Consider the following 12,551-nt stretch of genomic DNA (forward strand, 5'->3'; position numbering starts at 1 on the left):
AACCAAGTTGCTGTGGGTTGCAAAGAATTAGCAGGTCATTTGAAAAGCAGACATCCCTTTACCCAGACTGTGGTTTTGCACGGTCAGGTTCTCAGTCGATGCGCTTTGGTGAGGGATCATTTTGGCTACTGGAAAAAACAGCTTATTTTTAATTTCTGGTTGCCAAAGCCACCACACGTGTGGTCTGTGGATGGCTCTTGTCTGCAGAATGATAGGAGGGGGAGGAAGGAACGTGGTTTGGGGCTCGGGGCGGCCTTCCCACCAGGAGTGAGGGAGGTTGCCCAGAGAGTGGTTTTGACACAGCCTGTGCTCACAGCTCTCTCCTTCCCTTCCTGGCTTCTCAGAAATGCCCCTGCCCCTCTCCACTCCTGTTGAGGTTTACTTGGAGTCCAGCCACGTGAAGTGCTGGAAAGTGGCCTAATCCTCTGTAAAGACTCATCAGCTTCTGAAACGTAGCCCAGCTCACCTTCCCAGAACCCTCACGAGTGAGAGTGCAGCCTCGCCTCAAAAACATAGTCTTAGGCTTCTTTATTGTGTTTGATTTTTTTTACACTGAAAAATAAAATACAACATGTGTTCAAAATTAGTCATTGTGCATGCCTATCATTTGTAGTTAGTGCTGTCAGAAAATGGAAGGGTTTAATTCTGCCTCGAGGAACACTTTCTTAATTTAGCCCCTCTGGCTATTTCTTCAAGTCCAAGTTCCAAGATAAAAGGAACTGTCACCCAGATAAAGCCTCTCCGGCAGCCCTGCTGAGCCAGCCAGCCAGCCAGACAGCCCAGTGCCCGGCTGCTGGCCTCAGGCCTCACAGTGGGCCCTGGCCTTGGTTCACAAAGGTGGCACGGAGGAGAACCCTGTGTCTCCCAGTTGCAAGACCCCACACCACCCTCCTCAAAGGGGATTCTTCCTAAAAAAACAGGCAAGGCCTGTCTTTCTCCACCTCAGGGGTCTCAAGTTGAAGTGTTAAGTGCAGCCTTTGGGTACTGGGAGGCCCAAGGTGGTGGCCTGGGGAGGGGTAGGGAGTCAGTCTCATCCAAAACACCTGGTGAAGTTGGGTGTAGCAGGGGTGGGGCCAGGTTGGTGACAGCTTTTCCTAGTGCTACATCCAGCACCCCCTGCCCCACCCCTGACTGTTTCTAGGACCTCCAGCAGGTTTTCAGGTTTCAATGCTAGAGGCAGGGAAGAATGGCACTGCAGGCTGCCTTTGCACAGAACATTCCATGCACTCAAAAAACAGCCTCTTGGGGCCCTCCCTGGTGGCACAGCGGGTTAAAGTGCAGCACTATTGAAGCTGTCGCAGCCACAGCAGCATAAGTTCGATCCCCAGCCAGGGAGGAGATCCACATGGCCTGGCAGACCTCTACTGACCCTCCGCTGCTCCCCTCAGCAGTGTGTTTCAGTACACTTGCTGTTCTGCTCCCCACTCTGTCTCTGGTGAATCCTCTCACCCCCTGCACCTCTGTTCTGTATGCATCTTTTTTCAAAATAGCCTCTTTTTTAAAAATAAAAGGTAGCTGATTTCCAACCTCGCAGAGAATGGCATGTAGCCTTCCCTCAGCTCCTTCCCAAAGCAGAAGCAGCTTAGAGAGAAAAGAGATCCGACGCCTTTGGCAGGGACTGGTAGGCACAGGGAGAGCTCTGCCACTGGCCAGTGCTGGGGTTGAGGCTGAAGGGTCACGCAGCCGGGGTATAGTTCATTTTCCTAATTCTTAGGAATTAGTCTGATCCTTTAGAGGGTGGTGGGCCTGGTGGTAAAGGACACCCCACACCTGCACCTTATCCTCCCTCCCGTCAACACAACCAGGCCATAAACACAGGCTGTGGTGCCCAAACCTCCACCTGCAGGCAACTGCCACCCAAGAGTGGGCATCGCCTCCCTGCCCTCACCTCCCATCCCCGAGAGCCCCCAGAGGGAGAGTGAAGGCGGGACTTTGGGAGGGCCTGGCAGCTGAGGGGCAGGGAGGGCACACTGGGACTGCTCTGGCTGCAGAGTATTCCTGGTCAGACAGCTGTTTGCATAAAGCCCAGCGTCACTGCACCTGGGGTGGGGAGGCCCTCTAGGGAGGTACTCCCTGGCTTGGGGGTGAAGGGGGGAGGAAGGTGTCATGGAAAGTCCCTCAAGGACACGGGTGTTGCATTTGCTGTGGTTTTGTTTTTAACTCTGTCTTGACCTGTGAAGTAGGCAGCTGCCTCCCTCCCCCCCCCAAAAAAAAATAACAGACCTTCCCCCAGAATAACATGAACATACCCAAGGAAAGGGCACTGCAGTGGAAAGAATGGAGGTTAGAGGGCCTGTGGGTGATGTAAATTGCCCCTTTTCCCCAGGACTGGGGGGTAGACAAGAGACCCCAAAACAGCCTTTTCCCATCAGCTTGCAGCCCCCCAACCCTCCTGGCCCAGAGGAGCTGCCTAGTCAAATAAGCCACAGCCCTGGGGGCGGCTCGTGGATGGGAACTAGGGTGCAGACGCCACCTCCTCCTCCAGGCTTGTGTCCCAGGAGCTCAGCCTCATCCCACCCCCAAGGGAATTACATTCTCAGCACCTCTCCCTCAGACCCCAACTGCCCTCCCCAGAATCCTGATGGGGAGTAGGAGGGAAGCAGGCAGAGTCCATGCACCTAAAAGTTTCTGAAGCCTCAATAATGCAATGCAGACCCAGCTGAGAGTGGGACCTCTGGGCCACACAGTTCCAGCCCAGCACTCTTCTGACCCAAACCTGCTCTGGTCCCTGGTCCTGGCTTCGGCCCGCTCCAGGGCAGTGTCTCTGAACTTGCTTCCAGCCAGAACTCAGGTGGGCGGGAAGCTCGTATCTCCCGCCAGGTCAAGAACTGGAGAGAAAGAAGGTCCTGGTCCCTCCTTTCTCCCTCCACCCACTGTCCTCAGGCGCTGAAACAAAGGTGAGGGGGGCCCCAGTGGTCACTTTCTGTAAGCCGGATGACATTCCCATCAGGCCAGCCGGCGGGAGGGGTCAGGAAGACTCTGAAGGTGGCCAGTGGGCAGCTGGGGCTGAACTCAGGGTCCGTCCTCTTCCAGGAACGCCTCTTGGTTCTACGTGAAGCAGACGCCAGATTCCCGAGTTGGGGGGTGCCTGGGAGAGGAAAGAGCAGCGGGGAGAGGGGGGGAAGGGGTGCAGCGCCCGAACTAGGTGGGAGCCGAGGGGGGTGTGAGGGGAGGGGCAGCTGCACTTCTGAGAAACAGCTCGGCTCGCAGCAGCCCGCAGCCTAACCCCCTGCCTGCGGCTTCACAGCTCGCTCCTCCAGCCGCCCACGCCGCTCGGGGCCTCTCCGGGGGTCGGCAGCCCCAGCGGAGGCGGCGGCTGCTGAGGAGGAGCAGCAGCCCCGGGGACTTGGAGTGGAACCCACGGCGGGGTGGGGGGTGGAAAACGGAGGAAGGCGTGGGTCGCGTGACACCCCAAGAGTTAAAAACTCCTCCCAAGCGCTGGACCTGGGCACGCCCGTGTGTCCCCCCTCCACCCCCACCCAGGTCCTCTCCCAGCACACCCGGCAGGATCCAGAAGTGAAACTGCTGGGGGTCACAGCCCAGCGCCGCCGCTCTGCGCCCCGCCCCGCCCTTCCGGGCGCTGCAGCCCTGCAGGATCTCCCAGTGCAGGGGCGACTGCAGGGGAGGAACTGGGGGAGGGGAAGGGGAAGTGCGCCACGGGGCAGTCTGCACAGAGCGGCCTTCTCTCCCGGGGGTGCCCGCGGGTAACCACGAGTGGGAACCTCGAGAGGCACCGACTTGTAACGCGGGGAGAGGGGTGAGGGCGCCTGCACTCCCCTCCACGGCCGCTGGGTGTCACTGCAGCCGCGCGACTGAGCTGGCCCGCGCCGACGGGAGGCACCGGGCGGCCGCAGGACCCGACCCGCCGCGCCCACGCAGGTCCTGCCGGGCCTTAGCCCCGGACGCCCCGCGAAGCTTGGGGGGCGGTGCTTAGGACTCCACTCAGCCCAGCGATTCGCTACGGAGAACGCACGGCACCTCCCCCGCGGCGGGCTCCGGGCTGGGGCCCCGCGCGAGCCTCCTCCCCGCGCTGGGGCCGACCCCTGTACCCGCTGAGCGCCGGGCCCCTGCGTGCGCGCCCTGGCGAGGCTCGAGGGCCCCTGCGTGCGCCCCCTGGCGAGGCGCGAGGTCCTTCCTGCCACGGCGGCGGCGCCCGGGGCCAGGGCACCCACTGGGTGGCCGTCCGTTGGCGCCAGCTTCCGCGTGCTTGGGGAAGGAGAAGCCGGGAAACGGCTCCCCAGCGCATGGCCAGCTCCCCCGGCCCAGATCTCCCCTCACACGCGCGGGTCTGGGTGGCGCAGCTTGGGAAAAGGGAACCAAGAGTATCCCGACTACTGCTGTAAGGTGACTGGAATGAGCCAAGTCTGGGGAAAGAAGACACTCACACCCTTTGGCAATCTGGGCTGTGTCTGGTAGGAATACCCACTTCTACCGCGTCCTGGAGCTAATTCATGATATGTACATTGACTGCAGGATTGTGGGGGTGCCGGCGGTCCGTTTGCTCCCTGCATTCAGCTCCCTCAAACTCCAAGGTCACAGGGCCCACTCCGGACACTAGGGAGACTTCTCATAAAAGAGCGGCTTCACTCAGCTTCTCCAAAACCATCCGCAAGATAAAGAAAGAAGGCACAGCGCAGTATCTTGAAAACAACTCCACCTAAGCAGCCACCCGGCCCCCCACCAGGTGCTGAGCCACGAAAAGGGTGTCTCTCCCTTACAGCAGAGAGAGCTCTGCAAAGGGCACCCGACGCCGTGGAGGCTCCACTCCCACTCGGTGTTGCTGGATTCCAGGCCTCATTAGAGTCAGGTAGAGCACAGCCCTACTCAGCCAGATGGGAGCCCCACTTCCCTGCTCGGCTCCTGGGACCAGCCGCAGCCCCCAGACCACCCACTCTCCTGGAGTCCAAAGAGGTCAGGGTTTGGTCTGGCTAGGGAGTCTGGACTCCAGTCTGCAGCATCCCCCTCTCCCTCCTCTTCCACCCTAGTGGCGAGCCCTCCCAGGCTGAAAGAGCCCCTGTCTCTGGACACCAGTGCTCCTCATTCCCAAGCCCTGAGACAGATTCAGGACCATAGCACCAGACAGGAATGCAGACTGCCAGGCCGCCGCCACTGTACAAGAGGGAAAATGGCAGTGCTGCCTCAACCCCCAAGCTCTGCTGGGCCTTTTGGACTCCAGGAAGCAGTTAGAAATTGCTTATGTTGACCGTACAGAAGAAAGCGTCCTTCCAGGTGGCCTCAGGCCCTCCCTCTGCACAGTGCCTGGCGCGCTGGGGGTGGGGGGGGCAGGAAGGAGCCAGGCAGGGTCACTGACTCACCATGAACCGTCAAGCCTGCACCAGGAGGCCCTCCACCCATGAACTGGGAGGCCTAGGTGATTTCACGGCAAGAATGTCTGGAATGAAAGGGAATCTGAACTAGCCAGAGCTTTGTTAGGGTGGACCGTTCAGGAGGTGGGTGGGAATCATACCCACTGGTTCCCAGAGTCCCAATCCATCTCAAAGGTTTGGGAGAGGTTCTCCATTCTAAATAATTATAGAAATTTCAAGCACATACAAGAGTAGAAAATGACTTAATGAATCCCTCTATCCATCACCAGCTTCCACTCCTGGCCAGCCCAGGACTGCCCTCAGCCTCTTCCTTAACCTCAGAGTTATTTAAAATCAATGCTGAGACATATTTTATTTCACCTATAAGCACTTCAGAATGAACTGCTTAAAGGTAAAGACTTTTTAAAAAACATAAACACACCATTTGCAACACCATTTGGAGCTGGAAAAGATCATGCTTAGTAAAATAAGCCAGAAAGAAAAGGAAAAATACCGGATGGTTTCACTCATTGCAGGAGTGTAAGGGATCACAAAAATAATAAAGACCGTCAACTAACGACTATAAACCAGAGACATCCTATGGGGAGGAGAGGGGGCAGGGCCAAGACTGGGCGGGAGGAGCCCACGGGATGACATGGGGTGACATGGTGGGACGCCCACAGGGGTTACAACTGAGATGGAAAAAGGCACAAAGTGAAGAATAATGTAATATATGTGTGTGTGTGTGTATATATATATGTATATATAAAATACAAAAAAACAAACAATATCATTATCACACCTTTGAAAATTAACCACAGTTCCTTAATTATCATCAAATACCTCATCAGAGCTCCAATTTCCCCCAGTTGCTCAGAATGTCTTTTACAGTTGCTGGTTTTGACTTGAATCAAAGTCACACTTGTTGATGTACTCCAAAGGTCTGAAACCCAGGTTCCCCACCTCTCCTTTTCCTGTGAATTTTTTCTAAAGAGTTATTTATTTATGCATAGAAGAACCAGGTGCAGGCCAGAGGTGCGGGGGGAGAGGACTCGCCAGAGACAGAGTGGGGAGCACAAGAGATGAATCCACTGAGACCCAGTGCTGAGGGGAGCAGCGGGCGGGTCAGGAGAGGTCTGCAGCGCCATGTGGGTCGTCAGCTCCCTGGCCAGGAAGCGGGGACCGGACTCGTGCTGCAGTGGCTGCGCACAGCTTCGTGATGCTGCAACTGAACCCTTGTGCCACCAGGGAACTCTGTAATCTTGTTGAAGAAACTGGGTCATCAGTGTGGACCCAGTCACTGTGTCCTTCGTGTGTGTCTTTTCCTCTATTCTCTGTATTTCTGATCAACCAGCAGCTGGATTTAGGGGAGTCAGATTCAGATTTTATTTCCTGGCACAAATAACGCCTGGTTGGGGTCCCCTCGTCTGCAGAGGTTCTACTTTGTGATTTGGAGATCACCAGGTGCGGGGGTTGCCAGCTTGGAATGTTTATGACAAAACGCTCTGATGTGGAAGAGCTAAAACTATTAATGTAAAACTCAGGCAGAACCTTTTAGTCATGGGCCTCCCTGGTGGCGCAGGGGTTAAAGTCTCAGTGCTGTGGAGCGCTCCTGCAGCCACTGCGCAGTTTGATCCCAGCCAGGGCGCTGACCCACAGGGCTGACCCACAGGGCGTAGCAGACCTCTCCTGTCTCCCTGCTGCTCCCCTCAGCGGTGTTTCTCAATCCACCTGTTCTGCTCCCCACTCTGTCTCTGGTGGATCCTCTCACCCCCCACCTCTGGCCTGCACCCCAGTTCCTGTATGTATAAATAAGTAAAAATAAATAAATCTTTAAAAAATACCATTTAGACAAAAACAGTCTGGTATGGGCACGAGACAAAGACGAAACACTAGAGCTTGTCTGGGCTTAAGTGGAGGCTCAAGGAAGGGGCCAGATTCCTACTGTGGAAAGCCCACTGTGAGCGCTGAAGGTGGGAGGACAGGGGAGCAGACCCCAAGAGCTGAAGCTGTAGGGTTCTGCTGACCTGAGCTTCTGGAGGGAGGGCCTCTAAGGACAGAAAGCAAACCTGGAGCTGGGGCAGAGAGAGGGCACCCCTGGGGGGCCCTGGGGCCTGTGGGAAGCAGTGGAGCCTTGGGTCTTGGTCACGGTGGTAGCCACATCCCCCATGTCTGTCGGGAACTCATTATGCCACCAGCCAGCCTGGGCCTTGCAGACAAGGAGTCTGACTCAGCTCCAGTCCCCAGACCTCATCAGAGTCACGCCTCCATAGCTTTAGGTCTTGTCACCTGGATGATGGGGTGACAGCCCCTTGTCCACTCATTCACTTAACAAGCAATTACGGGCACCCACTGCAGGCCAGGCTCCATGCTGGGCACTGGAGAGTCGCAGACAACCCAGACTACCCCTTCCTTCAAGAAACATCCAGGCTGCCAGTGTGTGGCCACAGTCCGTCAATCACCGCTCAGCGCCCTTCCTGCTCCACTAGCCACCGCTTGCCACACAGGACGCACAAGTGTATCAAAAAATAATCTTTATTGTCACTAGTATAAAACAGAGCACATCCACTGGCCTCTTAATCTGTACAAAGTGTGGGCATAAGCCCACATGGGCTGCCCCCCATTTCCCCCATAATGCCCTGCCCAGAGCGGTGCCCAGGAGCTCCCGGAAAGGGAGAGGGCCACCCCAAGCGGCCTCCCGTGAGAAGAGGGGTGGAGGCACTTTCTGCCTGAGGGAGGCCAGGAACAGAGGAGAAAACTGGAGTGGGGGAGCCCTCCAACTATTCAAGACCCTGTCCCCATCTTCTGCACCCGTGAGTCCACTCTGTGAGCTGAGGGGACAGCGGACAGCCTGAGCCCGAGCCAGGAGCCGGCTGCCGCGGGCGTCAGAGGGCCACGCGGGTGCAGCAGTGGCGCAGCACGCACGGCAGGATGCCACGGTTCAGCTGGTGGAACTCCACAAGCTGCAGCAGGTCAGTGAAGCGAGTCTGGCCTTCATCCATGCTGAAGTAAAGGCGGCCTTCCTCCTCGCTCTGGGGCATGGCCAGAGGGGTGCAAGTCAGGGCAGGGCTCCGGGGCCCAGGAGCTGCCTCCTGGTTACTTGGCCAAAAACGGGGAGAGAAGACCCCAGACGCCCTGGGACCAGGGATCTGGGAGTCCCGTGTCCCCACTGCAGGAATCTGGGGCCAGGGAGGAGATTACTCACCGGCAGGATAAGATAATGTTTAACTTTCTGCAGGTGGCACAAAGAGAGGACAAAGCCCTGTGGGTTCCGCTGGCTCTCTCGGACCAGGAACAGGCTGCCAAGACACAGGGCAACATCACCCGAGGACACACGGCCACGGCCCAAGCCAGCGTCTCGCTTGCCCCTGGGTCTGCTTCCCTGCCCGGCCTGGCCCTTACCCGTCTACCAGGCCCTGCTGCCCGATGAGCCGCTGGCTTTCCTCTCGGGAAATGCGTCCATGGAACCAAGGTTGAGTGCGGTGGATGGCTAGGGTCGGGGAGGCAGGTGGACAGTCACTCCGGGAGGGGACGGCCATTTGCCCTCTCCCACCTGGAACACCCCGAGATGCCACAGCAGCACCCCCTCCCCGCCCCCCACGCCCGGGAGGCTGGGTCCTCACCCACCTGCGCTGAGGCTTGAGCCTGAGCATGGCGTGGGCAGGCTGAGTCGGTGGTTGGTCTTCTTCTGCAGAGCAAGAGGGTCGGCAGGCTCAGGGTGGGGCTGGGGTGTTACCTGGCCCCTCAAAGACAAAGAGCTGGGAGCCTCCCTCACCCTCTCTTTCTCCCTCCCCCTCCGGGGAAACCATATGGAGAGAAGACCCCCAATACAAACATGCAGATGGGCGCAGGCCCCTCACCCTCCAGGCCTGGGCCTCCTCCAGGGCCGCGCTCAGAGCTTCCCGGGGGTTCTCGATGACACGCCCAGCGTGGCCCGAGAAGTCCATGGCCACGAGGGTGTTATCTGAGACACTCCTCTGTGGGTGGGACAGGATGGATGGGGGGTTCAGAAATGGCCCACGCATGGCCTGGGGGCCACCCCACCTTCCACCTCCAGTACACTCACCAAGGGCGGGGACCCCACACAGGACGGGCGCAGGTGGCGAGACTGGGCCTGCTGATAGTTCTTATACAGCTGCACCCCATACTGGAGGGGGATGAGAGAGAGACCTGAAGGCAAGTGGGCCTGGGGCTGGGCTGTGACAGCCCCACGGGCAGAGGGCAGAGCCGTGTCTCTACCCTCGGGAAAGGAGCTTCTTGAGATGCCAGCCTTAGGCTAGGGTTCCGGGAGAGCAAAACTGGGTGACCCCTCCCCCTACACGCACACTGCGCCTCACCTTGAAGAGGCGGAAGGCGGCCAGCCAGCAGGTGCGGCTCTGCTCGTCCTCGCTGCAGAAGATGCGAAGCCCCTTGTGGCCATTTCGAAGCTTGTTGGGCTGTGGGGGGGGAACCGCTGCTCCAGGTCCGCGCCTTTAGACCCAGACCTCTGCCTCCCACCCCCATGAGGCAGGGCGGGGGGCATGAGCCCAGGTGTCGGAGGTGGAGCTCTGCAGCCCGGGTAGGTTGCTGGGGCCTGAGCACCCCCAAACCCTCCAGGCCAGGTCAGGCTGTTTACCTTGATACAGAAACCGAAGTCTGTGGGCATCCCATAGAGCTTGCGGCCCTGGGTCACCACATACACATTGGACTCACTCACGTCTGCCACGTACTGTAGGTGCCTCGGATCCTGAGCGAGAGCGAGGAGGAACTGGCGCGCACAGACCCGATCCCCTAATACTGCCCTCCCTACAGCCGCTGGAGCGACTTCAGGCCCAGAGCAGTACCAAGAGCCTGGGGTCACTGGGCAAATCAAAGTAGGGCCAGACTTGAGCTCAGTGCACTGGCTTTCCCTCTGCTAACTCCGGGGACAAGTAATCTGGGCAGAGAAGGGTTGCAGAGGGGCTCGGGGCTCAGGGCGCAGGGCAAGGTCCAGGAGTCCCAACAGCAAAGGGACAACTCTTAGAAGAGCCGGAGGGGGGTGTCCGGAACTGGGGTGGCGCTCCCAGGACCTCACCTTGGAGGTGCCCTTGGTGGAATAGTAGAAACCAGACCGGCGCAGGAAACAGAAGAAGCGTTTCCAAAGCTTGCGTCCTGACCCCCGTAGCTGCAGGAAGCCCTGGATCTCCGGGAAGCTGCCTGCATTCAGGAAGTTCTGAGGCCAGAGAAGACCAGAAAGAGGGTGAGGGGCCTGGGGGACGGACACACGTACACAGACACGCGCACACGTATGCGTAGACACGTATACACACGCATGCACGCAGCTGCGCCTTCGCCACAGGCTCACATGTCCTCCTTGTCCCCACTTAACAGATAAAGAAACTGACATTCAGGAAGGGAAGTGACTGGTCTGCAGTGACAGCGCTGTGCCGGGCTCCCTCTGCCACAGAGCCGAGGCACAAGGCCTACCGGCCAAGAAGAAAGTGTGACCCTGGAGACTTTGGGTATGCCGTGAGCTGCGGGGTGTGGGGGCCCCTACCTGGATGAAGTCTTCATGGGATATGTCTGTGTGTGCATCAAGACAGCTGGAGACCATCTTTTCTGGGAACAGGGAGTGCTGGCAGAGAAGGAGCCAAGAGTCATGGTCCAAGGGGAGAATCCAGGTGTCCCAGGGCCCAGGCTCCCCATCCCCACCACACACACACTCACTGGGGAGCTCTTGAAAAGTTCGTATTTGGCGAAGTTTTTCCGGAAGACGAAGCGGCTATCTCCACCGATGGGCCAGGCAGCCTGCACTTCCACCACAGACTCATGGTCCTCCAAGCCCCGCTCTGGGGTCAAGGACAAAAGGCAGGGGTCACCGGGACCAGTTAGGCCTCCCGTTGAGCCGCCTGCCTAGCCAAGAGGGAAAGCACTGCCTCCCGGCCCAGGCTGCTCCCTGCACCCCAACTCACCCAGGGCTAGATGGGGGTGGCACTCCACCAGCCCCCAGTTCTCATCACTCAGGGCGTGAGCTCGCTGCACCAGCATTTCGCACACGTAGCGAGCTGTGGCCCCCGCTGCCACCTCCACCGACCGGCAGGCCCCATCTTCACTGTACACCTTTATCACCTGCACCCCAGGAAATGTAGATGCCCTGCTGAAGTCACAAGTGGTTCCTTCTCTTCTGCTGCTACACCCTCGGGGATGCCTGACCAAGCCCCTTCCCCCCACAGAAGCGCACCCCAGTCCTCGAGCATCCCTGTATCACTGCCTTCTTTCCCAAGTGACTTACATGGGGACGGCTGGCATCTCGGGGATGAAGCCCCCGTGAGCTTGAGGACCCTCCAAGAATGGGGGTCTGTGAAGGAGGACTGCAGAGCTCTGGGAAGGGGTTGGGGATGGAAGGTAGAGAGGTTGCCCGAAGCTCCTCCTCTCGAAGAAGTTTCCTGTGGTCAGAGTGCCAGGGGTGGGCTGCGAGCTTCAGTGCGGTAGCCTGCTGGACCCCCACAGCTCCCTGCTGCCCCAACGCCCCACTGTACCTGCCCACTGGAATTGGCAGAGGCTGGGATCTCTTCACCTCCCCAGGAAGAGGGGCATCAGGAGATGGGGGAGTCCCAGGAGGGGTCCCGGGGGCCAGGTACAGGTCTTCTGGGGAGCTGCTGAGGGGAGGTGGAGACAGGCCCAGCTCCATGACATCTGAGGGAGAAGAGGGGGCTCAGTGTGGCTGCTCTGTGCCCCTGGCCTGGGGCTGCATCCCTTTGCAGCTGTCAGGGTACCCCTCAGAGTTGAATGCCCCCCCAAGAGGAGTTTCTTAGAGCCCCTGGGGGAGGATATAGCAAGCCCACTTTACAAAAGGGGTCGCTGAGTCCTTGAGAAGGCAGCATCTTCACCCCAACCCCAGGGCAGGCAGCAGCAATAGACTCCATAACCTCAGTCATTCTGGGGTGCAGTCTCTCAATGTCAGGGCAAAGGGCCACCCTCTGTCTCCAGGCGTGGGGCACACGCCTCTGGGCTCTGCCCCAGGTTTTTCCAGGGCTTTGTTGCCAGACCTGGTTGCCAGAGCCTGTTGTGGCAACGCCTGCCCAAGTGCTGAGTGATGGGGAGAAGGAGGTGGGGAAGGACCAGAACCAGGAGGGCAGCAGGCTCAGTTGCAGTGGAGGAAGAGGGCTGAGGGGCTGGGGGGGGGGGGGGGGTCTTGGACGGCAGCCTTCAAACTTGTGTGTTCTCCCCGGGCCCCGCCTCCTGCCCAGCATTCTGGAAGACAGAGTTACCTCCTACAAGAAGCTT

The 12,551-nt window shown here is 58.6% G+C and overlaps 1 protein-coding gene across 1 annotated transcript; it reads right to left on the reverse strand.

Moving 5' to 3' along the window:
* Window positions 1–8,191: 8,191 nt before the first annotated feature.
* GRB7 (growth factor receptor-bound protein 7) lies at window positions 8,192–11,955 on the reverse strand. The gene is made up of 14 exons (XM_004684241.2): window positions 11,804–11,955; window positions 11,557–11,710; window positions 11,237–11,393; window positions 10,992–11,113; window positions 10,822–10,899; window positions 10,360–10,497; window positions 9,922–10,032; window positions 9,644–9,742; window positions 9,373–9,453; window positions 9,167–9,283; window positions 8,934–8,994; window positions 8,709–8,796; window positions 8,512–8,605; window positions 8,192–8,338 (listed from the first exon to the last, which is right to left on the reverse strand). Exons 1-14 carry the CDS (start codon window positions 11,953–11,955, stop codon window positions 8,192–8,194), a joined length of 1,599 nt encoding a protein of 532 aa, XP_004684298.1.
* Window positions 11,956–12,551: the final 596 nt, after the last annotated feature.

This window comes from Condylura cristata, unplaced genomic scaffold (assembly GCF_000260355.1).
Source record: "Condylura cristata isolate star-nosed mole 26May11 unplaced genomic scaffold, ConCri1.0 scaffold00017, whole genome shotgun sequence".
Taxonomy (NCBI): Eukaryota; Metazoa; Chordata; class Mammalia; order Eulipotyphla; family Talpidae; genus Condylura; species Condylura cristata.

Bases quoted from the DNA above. Each gene is read 5' to 3' on its own strand.
- GRB7 (XM_004684241.2), bottom strand. From the start codon at position 11,955: ATGGAGCTGGGCCTGTCTCCACCTCCCCTCAGCAGCTCCCCAGAAGAC. The intron at 11,711-11,803 runs GTACAGTGGGGC...CTCTGACCACAG, and splicing joins CTGCCAATTCCAGTGGGCAG to GAAACTTCTTCGAGAGGAGG. The intron at 10,033-10,359 runs GTGAGGTCCTGG...GCTCTCGCTCAG, and splicing joins CCACCAAGGGCACCTCCAAG to GATCCGAGGCACCTACAGTA.